The 15,902-nt window shown below is 27.9% G+C and overlaps 1 protein-coding gene across 1 annotated transcript; it reads right to left on the bottom strand.

The window, feature by feature from the left end:
* Positions 1–11,030: 11,030 nt before the first annotated feature.
* On the bottom strand, positions 11,031–14,720 carry LOC100784079 (probable serine/threonine-protein kinase PIX13). The gene is made up of 6 exons (XM_003527591.5): positions 14,451–14,720; positions 14,061–14,299; positions 12,871–13,006; positions 12,633–12,769; positions 12,356–12,479; positions 11,031–11,629 (listed from the first exon to the last, which is right to left on the bottom strand). Exons 1-6 carry the CDS (start codon positions 14,506–14,508, stop codon positions 11,214–11,216), a joined length of 1,110 nt encoding a protein of 369 aa, XP_003527639.1. The 5' UTR covers positions 14,509–14,720; the 3' UTR covers positions 11,031–11,213.
* Positions 14,721–15,902: the final 1,182 nt, after the last annotated feature.

Raw genomic sequence — 15,902 nt, 5'->3', positions numbered from 1 at the left:
AGTTATGAATTTAATTATTGTAATAAAATAACCAATAATTTTATACTAATTAAAATTAATAATTATTATAATAGTAACACAAAAAATTAATTTTATATTGATTAACTTAAAAATATATATGTATATAGATGAAAATTTTCAAGAGGGGATCTTGAGCTCTGCTCGCCCCTTTTATCTCTGGTTACTAACATTAAATTTGTTTATAATTTTAATGTTTTTTAAAATTTATTTTTAATTTTATAAAGAATCTATTTAATTAATTTTCATAGGAGAAAGAAAAATTTAAATATTTTTGTAAAAAAATAATTAATGCATGTAAAATAAAATCTTATAGTATGAGAAAAAAATTGACTGTATTTTATAAATAATAACTGAGGAAATACTCGTATTACTTAAAACAATTAAATAGCTTGTTACAAACATTTAATTACCTTATATTATAGTACTAGTATATCCAATGTTGTTGATAGTTGGAACTTGTGAAGCAAAGTAGGTGATCGAAAAAGACATGTCTTGAATCGGAGACAATTTTAAAAAAATAATTACAAATAAGAATCAGCCAACAATAGGAAGACACAAACTTCTTGTATCAATTGCTAAGGGCACAAGATTTTTTCTTTCCTGTAGTAAATTTTAATCAGATTATACATCCTGATTTCTGGTTTTGGAAGTTACAGCAAATACTTCCACAAGTCCTTTTATAATTGTCAGATTTTTTTTTAGAAACATGTTTTTACTTATTTGTCATTTTGAAGATTTAAAATAATATCACAGTATCCCCTAAAAAAAAATATCAGAGTACTTTTTATCAATTACTCTTTCCATTCTGTTTTAAATCAAATTTTAGCAAAACAAAAAACTATTGGACAGATTTTATAATTTATTTATGACAAGATAAAAAAGAATTTTTTGAAAAATAGTGCATATAGATTAATTTCCATTCTTATTCCCAAATTCCATCTATCTCTGTTGTCCTAAATTTATTTTACCAAATATTTCAAATGACATTTTTATTAATTTTGAATTTACTACTTAATTAATTTATTTAACCTTCATTTATTTCACTCCTTTTAATTATTTTATTTACATCAACTTAAATTTATTTTTTATATTTTTGTATTTTAAATTTTTAGAAAATAGCAATAACAAATACAACAACTTTTAATAAAACGGACAATTCTAATCGTTAAAAATAAAATAGATAACTCTTACTGCCTTCTATTTGGAGGAATGAGAATACATGTGGTCTATAGGAATAAAATATCAAAGCCACCTTTTGTCAAGTAAAAAAAAAAAAAAGAAGCAAACTTTACCACCTGAATGGGATATGGTTAAAATGAAGTAAAATTCTTCAATATTGTTTAACTATAAGTAATAATCCTCTAAAAAAAGTTTAATTATTCTTTACACTTTTAAATTTATTTATTTTAACATCTATGATTAATAAGTGATTTTTTTTAGTATTTTTGTGTTTATATTTTAATTCTTAAGAGGTTTTTCCATTAAAATCCGTTAGTTAAAGAATTTTAATGAAAGAGACGTTTTAAAAATTAAAATATAAATTTCAATGACTAAAAATTCTATTTATTAACTATAAGAATTAAAAAAAACAAGTTTAAAAACTATAAAAAATAAATGGGTAATTAAATAAAAAACCTATAAGTACTAATGCTCTTCTGTACGTATTCTTTTTTCTCTTTTGACAGACGTATTATTTTTTTCTAATGATTACACAGTACACTTTTACTTTGAAAGGGTTGATTCTGAAATCATACAACATTGCGCGTATGATTAAGAGTTATATATGTAATTCATAACATTTATTTTGAAACTGATTAGCCCAATACTTCACGCAAGAAACATCTTTAACGTATCAATAATGGAATTTATGATATATTATTAATTTGCTTGCTGGAATCGATATGATATTGGTTCGCTTGTCCCGATAACATGTCGGGTAAACGTAAACGATATGCAGAATTCATAATTGACGTTAGAACAAGATTATGGATGAGGCACTTATATTGTCACAGGGTGGGATGAGATCATGAGAAATGTATGGTCTATGGTGGCAAAGAAAAAATTAGTGTTGTTGAGGCAAGGCCATCTTCTCATGCATTTCAAATTTATTATCCTAGCTAGTTGATATAGTATACCGGTTGATGTATTCTGTGGATAGGAACATTAAACAATTAAATGAATTAATCGATCTTCTCATGAAAAACCCCTATGCTAGAGAGACCGGCTTCTTTATGACGAAAAAAGAAACTATGGAAATATCTATATGATCAATTATGCTGGGCTTGAACTATGTTTTCACGTTCTTTCTGCGTGTGATTATTATTAATATATATAATGATATTTATTATATATATACATAATGATTTTTTTTTATCAATTATACATAATGATCTTTGTGAAGTAAAGAGGTATTATTTATAAATAAATAAAAACGCTACAATTATTATTGCAACGGTTATAAATTAATGACAAGAAATATAGATCCTCTAACGCCAAAAAATACGGTTTACAAAAAGGCACGTTTAGCGAAATCATAGTATTCGTCATCATTTAGTCGTATTGTTGAGGCTACCAATATCATCATTTCTTATTGACATTGGTTTTTCTGTTCATGCATATTACAGTATAAATTAGGAGTGCATGGATGATCGATCAACTTTAATTCCCTTATTGAAGACAGACATTCAAGTAGTGTGTAAAGGTGGACTACCGAGTTACCTTCAATTCCCCTCCACAAATATAAACTAGAAATAGAATAGTAGTATTCATCGTTAGATTTTCTGAAAGGAAGGCCAGAGACACGAGACATATCCATCATGAGAAATATTCACAATGTTATGGAGTGACTTGGATTTGTTCAATCACAGCATAGGACGAATATTTTACATGAGCTAGCTAATCAGCGTGCTGATACTTCTTTCCGCTTCTGCGATCACATCTAGATCGTTTACTTGTGCGCCATATATGTCCATGCCTCAGTGTCATGCATCCAAAAGCAAAATAATTTGAAAGTGCTTTAGATCCGACGCTTCTCGTATTCTCGTGGAGGGTTGAAGTATTTAATCATTAATTTGGATTTTTTTTTTAAAGCCCAAAACAAATAAACAATATACTAAAGAAAAATTGGCACAAGAAGTGCCTAAGTTAAAAGCAATACAAAGAACTGGATTCTTTTTTCTAAATAAAAACAATAACTTGATGTGCTTGCATGTATTGATTTCAAAACTTTTAGCTTTTAGCGTTAGTGTTTTAAAAATAAATAATATTTGTTTACTTCAGATAAATATACTATAATCAATAAAATTCTTCTAAACATTTAACAATTATATATGTTTAAGGTTCACATTCGATATTATTGATTAAATTAAAATAATTAGATGTCAATTGATTCATATGGTTAGTCTTAATAATTACTATATGTAGTAGGAGTATAATTTTATTTTCTAAAAAAACATCTAAAATATAGTATTTATTAGCATTGGCCTTCATTAAATGTGGAAAATTAATTAGTTGGTAGCAGGCTAGAAGGGAATGTGTAGTTTATGCATGGCGGGGCCAGGGGAGGGAAATTGAGATGGTGAAAGCAAATGGCTACAGATATGATGATAGGCTATCATGTAGCAGGCTGCTAGTAAAAGAAGAAGATTTGAATCATTAAGTGGTGTAGTTAACAGTTGGGGAGCTAAGTAAGTGGGATTAATGATGGTGAGTGTGAAAGTGGAGGCAGGCGCAAGAGGAGTAAGATTCTAGACGTGGGACCTTACTCGATATCATTTCGCATTGCGCGACCAGTGACGAGTAAGTAAGTACGTACTACTACTATGTATGACTGGTTGGTTTAGTGAACTCATTTTCAAATAGGTGTTGGGTAAGCGAATTGGTGATATATTATTCATTTGATTTCAGTGACAAGTGTGAAAGGGGTGAATTGTGAGTGGTAGCGCTTTATAATAATGGGGCCATTTTGCTTTTGGGTTGTTTATATGGAAATTTTTTGGAGGACCCATTAGCCGTCATAATTGCCTCTCATCTGATGTTACTACCTATAATATATTTTTATAGCTCAAAGTTACACGCCTTGATCATGCAAATCGCCACACGCTGCTGCAGAGGCGCATACACACCAACACAACACAACCACGCCCTTACAAAAGCAGATTCTCAACTTTCAGTCCTCTCCAACCTAATTCCTAATCTCTTTCTTCCTCGGTGAAGTACTAAAAAGGGAGTCTATGCCAGTTAGATTTGTTTCTTCCTCGGTGAAGTACTAAAAAGGGAGTCTATGCCAGTTAGATTTGTATCTTGCCTTAGTAGAAAGAAAGAAAAAAAAAAAAAAAAACACAACCGAAGAGAGGATTAATTTGAATATCCTCACTTAAAATGGCTAAATTAATAGTTGTACTATTCGTGGTTACATGGTTGAATGAAAATTACCAGAAATAAACTATGTGTATATGTACATATATAAAGAGGGAGAGGGTCATGTTACATACTAATTATTATCCTATTAAATTGCTTCTTAAGATGAACTCTATTCTATTCCTTTTTTTTTTTTTCATAAACATCGATAATTTGATATGCATTTATCACAATAGGGGTGACATCCCAACTATTACAAATCTCATCAATAGATTAAAAATTTATATCATATAAGTCATCAATTAACAAATAATTAAGATTGGTTAAATTACTCATTTGGTCTCTATAGTTTCATGTTTCTTACATTTTTAGTTCCTATAATTTGAAAGTGATCTTTTTAGTCCCTATAGTTTACATTTTAATTCTCTTTTACTTCCTATAGAAACTAAAAAAAAGTAAGAAGACCAAATAAATAATTTAACTATTACGATAATAAATAGTCATTGTACTCTCCTAGTACAAGGAATTCCAAATGACTTCATAAAAATTTCTTTAATTTATAAGACTCTCGTTTTGTTAAGTCATTTTTTACAACAAAAACATAATTATTAGACGATAATTTCTTAAATCATGTCACTTTAAGGTTGCAAATTTTTTTTACCATAATGAGATATTGAATAATAGGAGTCAAGAATCATAATGAGTGATTATTGCTTTGCAATGCACACTTTGGTTATGTTTGATAAAACTACTAGAAAAATTATCTTGAAGTTGAAAGTTGGTAACAGAAAAGTTAACTTATTAAGTTATAAATATTCGATAAAATTAGTTGTCAAAGTAGTTGAATAATGTAAAATGACTAAAAAATAATAAAAATATATTTTATTTAAAAAAGATTAAATATATTAAAGGTAAAAGAGAAGAAAATATAAATAACTAAAAGGTAACATTTTAAAAAATGTTACTTCAAATAGAGCGTTTTAGAAAATACTAGAAACTATTAAAAGAAATATGTTTATCAATTAATAAAAAAATTAAAAACTAATTAAAATATTTTATCCATAATTCCAATATAAACATACATCAAGAGTACCTCAAATTTATTCATCTTTATTCATGTTTTTTTTTTTGGTAATTTTAAGATGAATATGTTCATCTCAACATAAATAATATTATGTTAACCTAATTTTGATTATTTTATCTCTGTTCCTTAGAAACTTATCTTACATCTTCAATAATAACATAATAATTCAGTAATTATTTAATCAGTCACATGTAATGTTCTATTCTGAAATTGATCTTTCTTTTACCATCATAATATCAACGTGAAATATTAACTAATTATATTAGTAATTCATCTTTATTGGATAGTTTTATTGATTGTCATTAGTGTTTTTTTATGAAAAAAAATGTGAGTGAAAATTGAGTTAAGTTTACAACTATGTTTTTTCAACTATATTTTTTATCTTAAAAATTTGAATATAAAATTTTATTTAAGATATCTGAGTTGAATTTCACTCCACCATGGTGGAAATTCACCTTTTAACTAAAGGGTGTCTTTGTTTCCAAGTAAAAAACATGTCAAAAAAATATTTAAGATAATTAGAGGACTTTTTCAAACTTTCACATAAGATATTAAAAAAAACAAGTCGAAAAATAAACTGAACTATGGCACATTTTTAAAAATTATCCAAATATGACGTTAAAAATAGGAACTGATGAAATAAAAATAAAGTTAAGATAGTTAAAATATTAATTTTACCTTTTAAAAGGAAAGGGTATATATTTTCGTAATCACTCTGATTACGCAGTGACAATGATATACGTCTTTTTAGTTAAAAAGATAATTTTAGTACTTTTGTTTTATAGCATTATTTGTTCCATGTTTTGACTTTTATTTAATTTCGATATTCTATATTGTTTCAATTTTGTCATTTCCATATCATGTTATTAATTTTGGTAGGTCCAATTTTGTCATAATTGATGAAGATGGACACAAAAGACAAGACGCCATACTTTTTTGCTATAAAAATCGTTATAATCCATTAAAAGAATTAGAATACAAAATAAAGTACTAATTAATTATAAAGGAAGAATGATAAAAAAAATAATTAAAACAAAAAATTTCCTGTTATCATAAAAATTGATAAATATATATTAATTATCATTGACGTAAAATATGATTTTATATAAATTTAGAAAAGAAAACATGTTTTTCATTTTTAAAAGAGTATATATTTCAATAAAGAAGAAAAAGATAAAAGGAGAAAAATAGTAATTAACATAGTATATAATGTGATGAAAAATAAGAAAGAAAGAAAAAAAAAGTCTAATTTATTTATTGAGCATAATGTGAGGTATTATAAATTATCTATTATCTAACTTTGATTACCACGTATAAAAAGATTAAAAAAATAATCTTAAGAATTTAGGGAACGTTATACATAATTCAATTAAAAAGTGTGCCAGTTTTTATTAAATAGTAAATTCAAAACTACTCGATAAAAAATAGAATCCACGTGATAAAAAAGTAAACAATTCATTTCATGTACATGATTGGATGTTGATTTTTTTTATATATTTTTTTAATAGTTATATATTTTCAAACTAAGTTATTAAATCTGCAAAAAAAAACTATTTTTTATAAGTTAGAAACTAAAGTTATTAAATGTACAAGCAATTTATAAAAAGTAGCGTAACAAGAAAATTATAAAAAGTGAAATCCCTTATTTAATTTGCTCTTGAATAAAAGGTAATCATCCTGTTATTCAATGTTTTGATCCCGAAAACAAATTAACTGTAAGGGATTTTAATGTCTTGGTAGTGAAAAGAAATGAATTGACGTAAGGGATTCATTGATCTTTCTTTTTATTTAGAGTGATATTGTATTTTTTAAAATAAAATATATTTAATAAGAGTAATTTTTAAAATAATATTATTTTCAGTGTTTTTATTTTTTATTTCAAGATATCTCTAAACTATTTTAAGTTTTTAATTATATTTAATTCAAATAATATATAAAAAGAACTAAATAACATAAATCATAAAATTAAAATTTAAGAATGAACTAAGTTATATTTTAACAATTCTGTAATTTTATTATTTTTTTGACTGAATTTTACTATTATTATTATTATTTTAAATATTTTTTATAATAACTGATTTATATCTTATAATTATAAAAATTAAAATATAAAAAAAAATCTTAACCTATATTATATTTGAGTTCAGTTCAGATTTAATTGCTATGTATTATTATTATTTTCCACCTCTTTCCAAAAATAGATTTTTAAAAGCAAACACACAATCAATTGAATCAAAATACAGTTATTCCATTTTTATTTTTTTGGTTTACTGTTAAAGTTTCCAATTTCCACTAATCTGAACACCAGGAAAGTCACCAACCAACTATCAATTAAGGGAGGAGGAACCAATGTGAAAATATGACTTTGGGAAATTAAAGCTGACGAGTAATAATATGTCCAGAGATTTCAAGTTCACCCACGCAAAAGAACCTTCTTTTATAATGGAACACTGACTTGGAAAACAACCCAACAGCAAAGAGAAGGTGGCATTTAGAAGCGAAAAAACTGCTATGAGCACTTACTAAACCATAAGCTCTACCAAACGTCATCATGGACCATAAAAAACCGTTCTTTATACGGATGAGAGTTTGAGAACAAATAACTACAATGCCATTATGGTTAATAGACCCCAATTTTGGTGACACAAATAAAATGTTTTTCAATTACAAAATCAAAGTATTAGTTTGGTTAAATGATGTAACCGATACTAAAGTGTGGAAGCTGTCCTTTAAGGATACTTGGATAGTTGGATAATACTACAAGTTACTGGTGGAAACTGTGAAAGGAGGAACAAGTGGAAGATGTCATAGCTGCTGTGATCCACCAAGCTTACCATAGTTCATATCATAATCTTTTTATTCAATATTGGTTTGGTTTGGTTTGCCAAAAAACAATTTAAAATACAAACCAAACCAATTAAATATAATTATTTTGGATTTAATTTTATTCTAAACTTGAACCAATTTACACACTTAAAACCCCTAAATCAAACCATTCATATAGAATGAACCTTTTCCCTCAGCCCCCTTTGCTTCCTTTTCTAAATAAATAAAATTAAAATAAATATTAAATTTAGAAGGGTGAAAATAAAACACCCCTACAAATTATATAATTTCATAGGCCGAAGGCGTGTAACTATCACGAAAATGCACCAGCTTTTTCAAGTGATTTGATTCATCTAAAGTGAAGGGTACACTATATTTTATTTTATCATAAATTTTACCATTGATTTTTTAATTAATGATTATTATTATATTTTATCCTCTAATGTGCGCCTATCATTTTGGAGGAACCAAATCCCTTTAAGTAAATAACTAAAAGCAATTGAACTGATCAAATGGCTTTTAAAAGTAAATATTCTCATTAATAATTGAGATTTGTTTGGAAAATTGATTTAACCGTAATTTGACTTGTAAATTGATAATTTTATGATTCTAATTTTAGAAATATTAATCATAACCTTTGCATGGTGCATATTCTCTGCCTAAAAAAGTTCATTATCCAAGCAGTTTTTTTTTCCTAACCAACATTTTCATTAGATTGTCATTTCTTATCTAACTTGCATTTGTCATACGGTTTTCCAACTTCTTTATATGGTACACTGAAGTCTAATTACCTTTATCATACGGTTTTCTAACTTCTTAGTTTAGTCTATTGAAGTCTAATTTCCTTTATCAGAAGATTTTCCAAATTCTTAATTTAGTTCACTTTCATCTAAATGTTTATAATTAGGTAGTTTTTCTTTTTTTTAATCACTTCAATTAGGGTTTCTGATTGTTATTAGGACTCTAAGATCTTTAAACTTGGATGATTTAGGTCAACTATGAAATTAATCTTAAATTAAAATTTAGTTAAACTTAAAATTTATCGTTTATTTTCCCTAAAGATATATCATACAAAAATAAAACACACATTTTTTTTTATACAAAAATACAGACATAAAAATGTGTATTATCAAACATCTGTTGGGTCGAAATTCTCCTATGTTTTTGTATAGATAAAAGATTAAAAAGATAAAATAAAAACAGACATGAGAGGTTTTCTATTGTCCCGTTGTTGTTAACTAATTTATTGAGGTGTCGGGAAATCTTTTTCTAGCCTCGACTTAAATTCTGTTGAATTAAATTTCCCATATCTTAATGCAAGGCCGAATCTGTCAGAGCCAACTATAAGTTTTTTGGGTCCAAGGTACAATAAAACCGAAACAACCGACTAAGAAGGCCCAAAAGAGGTCCAAAATATTGTAATGCCATAAGACAAAGACCCAAATGTTGTACACACAGACATGATAAAAAATAATATAAAATGAGCTGATTATTTATTTTTTATACTTTAATTAAAAATATAAAAAATGAGAAGAAGAAAAATATTTTCCTTTTATTTTTTTATTACAAAAAAATAAGAAAAAAATGGAAAAGCTTTAATGTCTCTGTAATATGCCTGGTTAATAAAAAATATATTATAAAAGTAGAAAGACCAAAAAATTAACAGCTAACTTAATTAGAAGTTTTGTCATCTTATGTTTACAAGCCATGCTCACGTCTTCATATGTGTGTATTTTTTAATTTTAATTAATTTCAAACATTTTTGTCATTTTTTAATTAAAATTGAAAAGGTTGCATTTTTTTAAAATATATATGTAGTTTTAAATTTCACATTTCATCGAAACACACATAATAGTAAGTCCCAATGTTTTTGTTTAAGTTTCAACAATTCATAAAAAATTAAACTAAATTGTGATAGACAAGTACCTCGGACGTCTTTTCCACTAACGTTAAGAGGCTAAATTATAATCTTCTTTCAATTTTTGATATGTGATTCAGATTTTTTTTATTTTTTTTATGAATTTAGTTCTTAAATTTTAAAAAATTCATAATTTTGATACAATTAACTATTTTGCATACGTTGACGGTTTAACTTAATGGTTAACTAATAACGTGTTATTATTGTGATGGGTGAAAATTAATATTTAATAATTAAAAAATAATTTAATAAATAAAAATGTAAAAAATATAAAAAAGTAAGCAGAATTGAATATTAAACCAAAATAGTTAGTTTTTTAAAATATAAGAATTAAAATAGCAGAAGAAAAAAATTATGGATTAAAAATTAAAAAAATCAAAACTAGGTAGTAAATTGTTTTAACGTGTGATTTCAACAATTATGAGAAAAACTAGAAATAATTGTCGAAAGTCTTAGTGTGTGTCCTCGTGTGAAAATTAGTTCTACTTGTGAACTAAAATTATATAACTTGGGTTTTTTTAATTTTTGTTTTGGTTTATTTTTCTGTGTGTATCACAGTCAATAAAACAAGCATATTTGTTAGGTGTCAAATTTATCCTTACCTTGTCAAATTGTTTTGGGATTGCATAAAGATATAAAACACTTATATATTATTTGACATCTTTAGAGAGAGAAAAGAGAAGAGAGATAAGAATATATTATAAGTGATACGATTTGATAGAATGAAAAAAATAAAAATAAAATATTAAAAAAGTATTTGTGATATAGGAGTGTTCATATATCATTATCATTGCTCTTTGAAATTTTTATCTATCAAGTAAATAAAATATAAATTTCATAATTTGCATAAAATAGGACTGAGTATTCTATAAATTTGAACATGCATTCTAAAAGTTTACAACTAAAAAAAAGTACCTATATGCACATAAAGTATAATTGAAGACTTATTGAATCCTTAAGAAATTGACTAACAATGTAACTGAAAAATAAATGGTAGATAGTGTATTATTGTGGAGGAGAATTAGTTCGTGATTTGGGGTAGCCATTGTTGTAATGAATCGATGGTGACCGACGCTGACTTGTTTGACAGACTTTCTTTCCTTTGGGTTTGTATTTTATGGCTCGAGCTTTTTCTAGGGTTCCCAAAACCTCTTTTGTAGACGGTCGTTTCTTTGGGTCAGTTTCTAAACATTTTAAAACAAGTTGAGCTATTTGAAATGCAGCCCTTAATGAATATTGCTCGTTCATCCTTGGGTCTATTATCTCTTTCAGTCTCTTTTTGTCATGTAGACATGACATAGTGCACTCCACCAAATTCTGCATACCCGCGGGCTGATTTGTGTCTAGAGCTGCCCTACCTGTTAGCATTTCTAGCAGAACAACGCCAAATCCATATACATCACTTTTAACATAGAGATGACCTGTCAATTTTGAATGTATAAATTTCTCATCATAATATATAGTGATTTTTTTGAAAATTGTTATTGTGGAGGAACAAACATGAACAAATTATGATTTTAGAAAATTTGTTTTAAAATCCCAATTCCTAATAATCAAGTTCACTTTTCTAATCATTCCATTCCAAGTTAGTTGACATCGATAAAAATAGTAAAACAAATACGAACAATAGCTTTAAAAATAAAAATAAAAAACATACGAACTTAAACACTAGTTTTTGACAATTTAAAATTATTATTCTTTAATTAAGACTCTAACACATGAGAGCATATCAAATGAAAATTTTCTTATTATAAGAAATAAAAACTACAAATATAAATCGTTAAATCGTATATGAAAGATGAAAATTAAAAGAATATACATAACTTTTAAAACTTATTATGTGATCCTTAATTAAATTTTAATCTTTATCATTCATATGTTGTTTGACTTGAATTTATAGTATCTCTTACCTCATAATAAGAAGAATTGTTACTTGGTACATGATACATCATATTAAACTTTTAATCAAGTAATATATCAAAAATCTCGCACGCCGGCCAGCACGCGTGTACACTCATGAATTCATACACAAACTTGCACGCAGAGAGAAAAATGCACGCACACAGAGACACTTGCGCATGCAACGACAAACACACACATTACTATGTCTTTGTGTGAGAAAAGAGGGGAAGCAAATTGCATGGTACCTGTAGCCATGTATTCTGGGGCTGCGTAACCATAGGTGCCCATAACCCGCGTGGTTACGTGAGATATTCCATTGACGGGGCCAAACTTTGCCAACCCAAAGTCTGATAGTTTCGCATTAAAATCCTGATAAATAAAAACCAAGAAAACATTGTGATCCATTTAATGGTGGATAATAATTTTTGTGATTGTCCCCTCAATACACATAATAGAAAAAATTCAAGTATATATTGTTGTCTCAATAAAAGATTCGAAGATTTGATCATCACATATACATACCCCATCAAGCAAAATGTTAGAGGACTTGAAGTCTCTATAGATGACAGACTCTTCTGATGTGTGCAAGAAAGCTAGACCTCTGGCGGCTCCTATGGCTATCTTGAGTCTTATATCCCATGAAAGAGGTTCTGGGCCACCTGCAAGTGTAACGCAACACGATCAATTAATTAATTAAACAAAAACCCTTATATCAATTTTGCTGTCACAAAATATGTATGTTGGTTGCTGGATTTCCTACTTCTGAAGAGGTGGCTTTCAAGGCTTCCCTTTTGCATGTATTCGTATACGAGTAGGAAGTGATTTTCCTCCCAACAGTAGCCAATAAGTTTAACCAGGTTTGGATGAGAGAATTTCCCCAAAAATTGCACTTCACTCTGCACCAAATATTAACATAAATATTATAATATTGTAAAGTGTTTTTACAACACTCATCAAAGAATTAATAATAGAAAAAAATTACATTAGAGAGGTTTTAAAAACTACAATAAAAATGCATAAGTGATACTTTTTGTAAGAAGACTTTTTACTTTGTTTTCTTAATTATTAAAGACTTGTGAGTGAGTAAAATAGAGCAGTCCAAACAACGAAAGACTTGACCCCTTAATATTATATGACTCGTGATACTTGACCTTCACAATATATTACTTTTATACATTAAACAAATATGGGTTCATATTGTTAGTCCAAGTAATTACACATGGATCAATTCTTGCAATGGAAGACTTGGTAATTGTTTTCATTTGGAATCACAACCAATAAAAAGTTCATATTGTTAGTCCAAGATAAACTTTAACGTAAACTTTATAATTATTTAAGACAAATTTTTAATTAACTATGTCTTAAGGATTTTCTTTTGTTTATATATATATATATATATATATATATATATATATATATGTGGGAAACAATCTTATTTAAAACACACTAAATACTATATGTGGATTGAAATAACCTTTTTTCATTAGACTCAAACTTGTTGGTATGATGAGATTTGGATGCTAATGGGTGTTTATCAATCAACTGTATCCATCACAAATGTGACAAATGTAACACTAATTATGATTGAGGGAGGTAAGAGAAATCGACGATTTTTGTTCAACATGGACTTCTGGAATTAAGTGGAGACACAATTGAAGCCACTATCAAATTAAGTAACCGGCCGGCACCATTTGAGGTGGGTTATGTATCTTTTATATACTAAACTCAGCATTCAGCAAGGAATCTTCTGATCTTTGTTAATATCTGTCTTAGATGCAAAAATATGCAATATAAATAGAAATTAGTTAAAAAGGCATAAAGATTAGCTTAGTGTACGCCACAATCATGAATAGTAAAGACTTTATCCTTTTGGCGCGCACTGACAAACACAAATACATTGAATCACCATGATAGAGGAATAATGAGGAATGCAAAAAGGAACATATATACCTGCCATTCTTGTAGACCCTGGAGGCTATCGGGGTTAGACTTCTTCACAGCCACGGGGATTCCAACACCAACTCTTGAGGGCTTGAAGGTGTTCTTATCAATCCACCCTTTGAAAACACGTCCAAAACCACCCTCGCCTAGGACCGTGTCTGGTCTGAAGTTTCTGGTCGCACTTTTCAACTCATCCAACGTGTAATTTATAAGATTCGTGTCTGGTCTGAAGTTTCTGGTCGCAGATACTAAAAGAACATAAAGGGATTAACTGAAACTATATAGCTTGCTAGCTAGCTAGGAAAATAAATAGGGGTTAATTTATTTTATGTGAATGATGCACACACACACACTTAATTGTATATATCAGATTATAATCAAGCATAATCATATGTGTACCTGGGGGAGAAGGGCGTGGATTATTGGTGGTCTTTCTGAAACAGTTTCCCATGAGCATGATAAAGTGGTGATACTAAAACTAAGGGAGCAACTGAACAAGTCTATATGATTGAAAATGAAGTTAACAAGGTTGTCTGAGTTATGATATAATAAGGGTGAGGGCGTTCCACGAAAGAGAGGAGAAATTGAAAAGAAAGAGCCGTGGCAGAGAGATCTAATTAGGCAATTAAAAGGAAGAATAGTACTTGTTGACTTTTTCTTTGTATGTGTTGTTGTCTCTCGATTATTGACTTCAAGCTTGTAATTAAATAGTCCCACACTTGGTTTCTTCTTTGTTTTCCCACGTGTGGCCTGGAAATTATTGAGGCAATTTGGTTGCAATTCGGATTTGTGAAATATGAAACATTTGAGTCCCCATATTTTGTCACGCTGAAGAGCCTCGTGGGCCGGGATAAGATATCAGAATCAGACATGGCCCTCTTCCAAGAAGACTTTTTGCAATGTCATCAACACTGAACATTCACACGTTGGTGTCTCGCGCCAAAGAGGAACTCCGTGCCTAGACAAATTCTTCAAACAATTCGTAAATTTCTAGCTTTTATATGTAACCTCATTCTCGGACATGGACCAGATCAACAAACACTTGCTTTCTTAGAACATTTTTTTGGGCTACACATCTTTCAAGTTTTTCGTGTTCATATAATTTAAAGAAACGAAAGTAAAATCAAAACCTTCTATATGGAAGCTAAGTGGTGTTCAATACTTGGTGTTACTGTCCGTCCACATATTTAAATTTAAAAATTGAATTGGTAAATATCATATACTGTAGCAGACCCATATAAAAATGGTTCGTTGAACTAGTTCAACCTCTCAACAACGAGAGGGAATAGATCCGAGGACCTTGACCTCTTAAACCATTCAGTCAAGACCGGACTTGGCTACATTACACGTTATGAAGTAAAATTATTATATATCTATACGCATACACATAATTAATATTTAAATATAATTATGACTTTAATTTTCATATATTATTGGTGTAAATTTTCTTTATATTTAAATAAGTTTAATGTCTATGATAAAACTTGAATTATTTTAAGGTAATTATTTTAAAAGTTAATAAATTATCATATCTAATAAATTATGATTAAATGATTGTGTAAATTTTTTTACATTATTAATATATAATTTATTTTTATTTAAATTTAGTATGACGAAAACAGGTCTCATTAATTTTATTAGCAAAGAAGGTACAGCTATATAACGTGTTACATCACATAAGACTTCTTCCCGTCAACTCGGAAAAATAATATTAGTTTTTTATTTGTTAAAAAAAATAGAACAAAATTATTTATAAAAGAACAAAAATGTAATAGCAATGTGATATTATTGCGAATCTCGACCATTATCATTTTTTTTCTTTATACAATTGACCATTATCACTCTGTTAAA

This window comes from Glycine max, chromosome 6 (assembly GCF_000004515.6).
Source record: "Glycine max cultivar Williams 82 chromosome 6, Glycine_max_v4.0, whole genome shotgun sequence".
Classification (NCBI taxonomy): Eukaryota; Viridiplantae; Streptophyta; class Magnoliopsida; order Fabales; family Fabaceae; genus Glycine; species Glycine max.
This window is presented reverse-complemented; position numbering and strand designations above follow the sequence as displayed.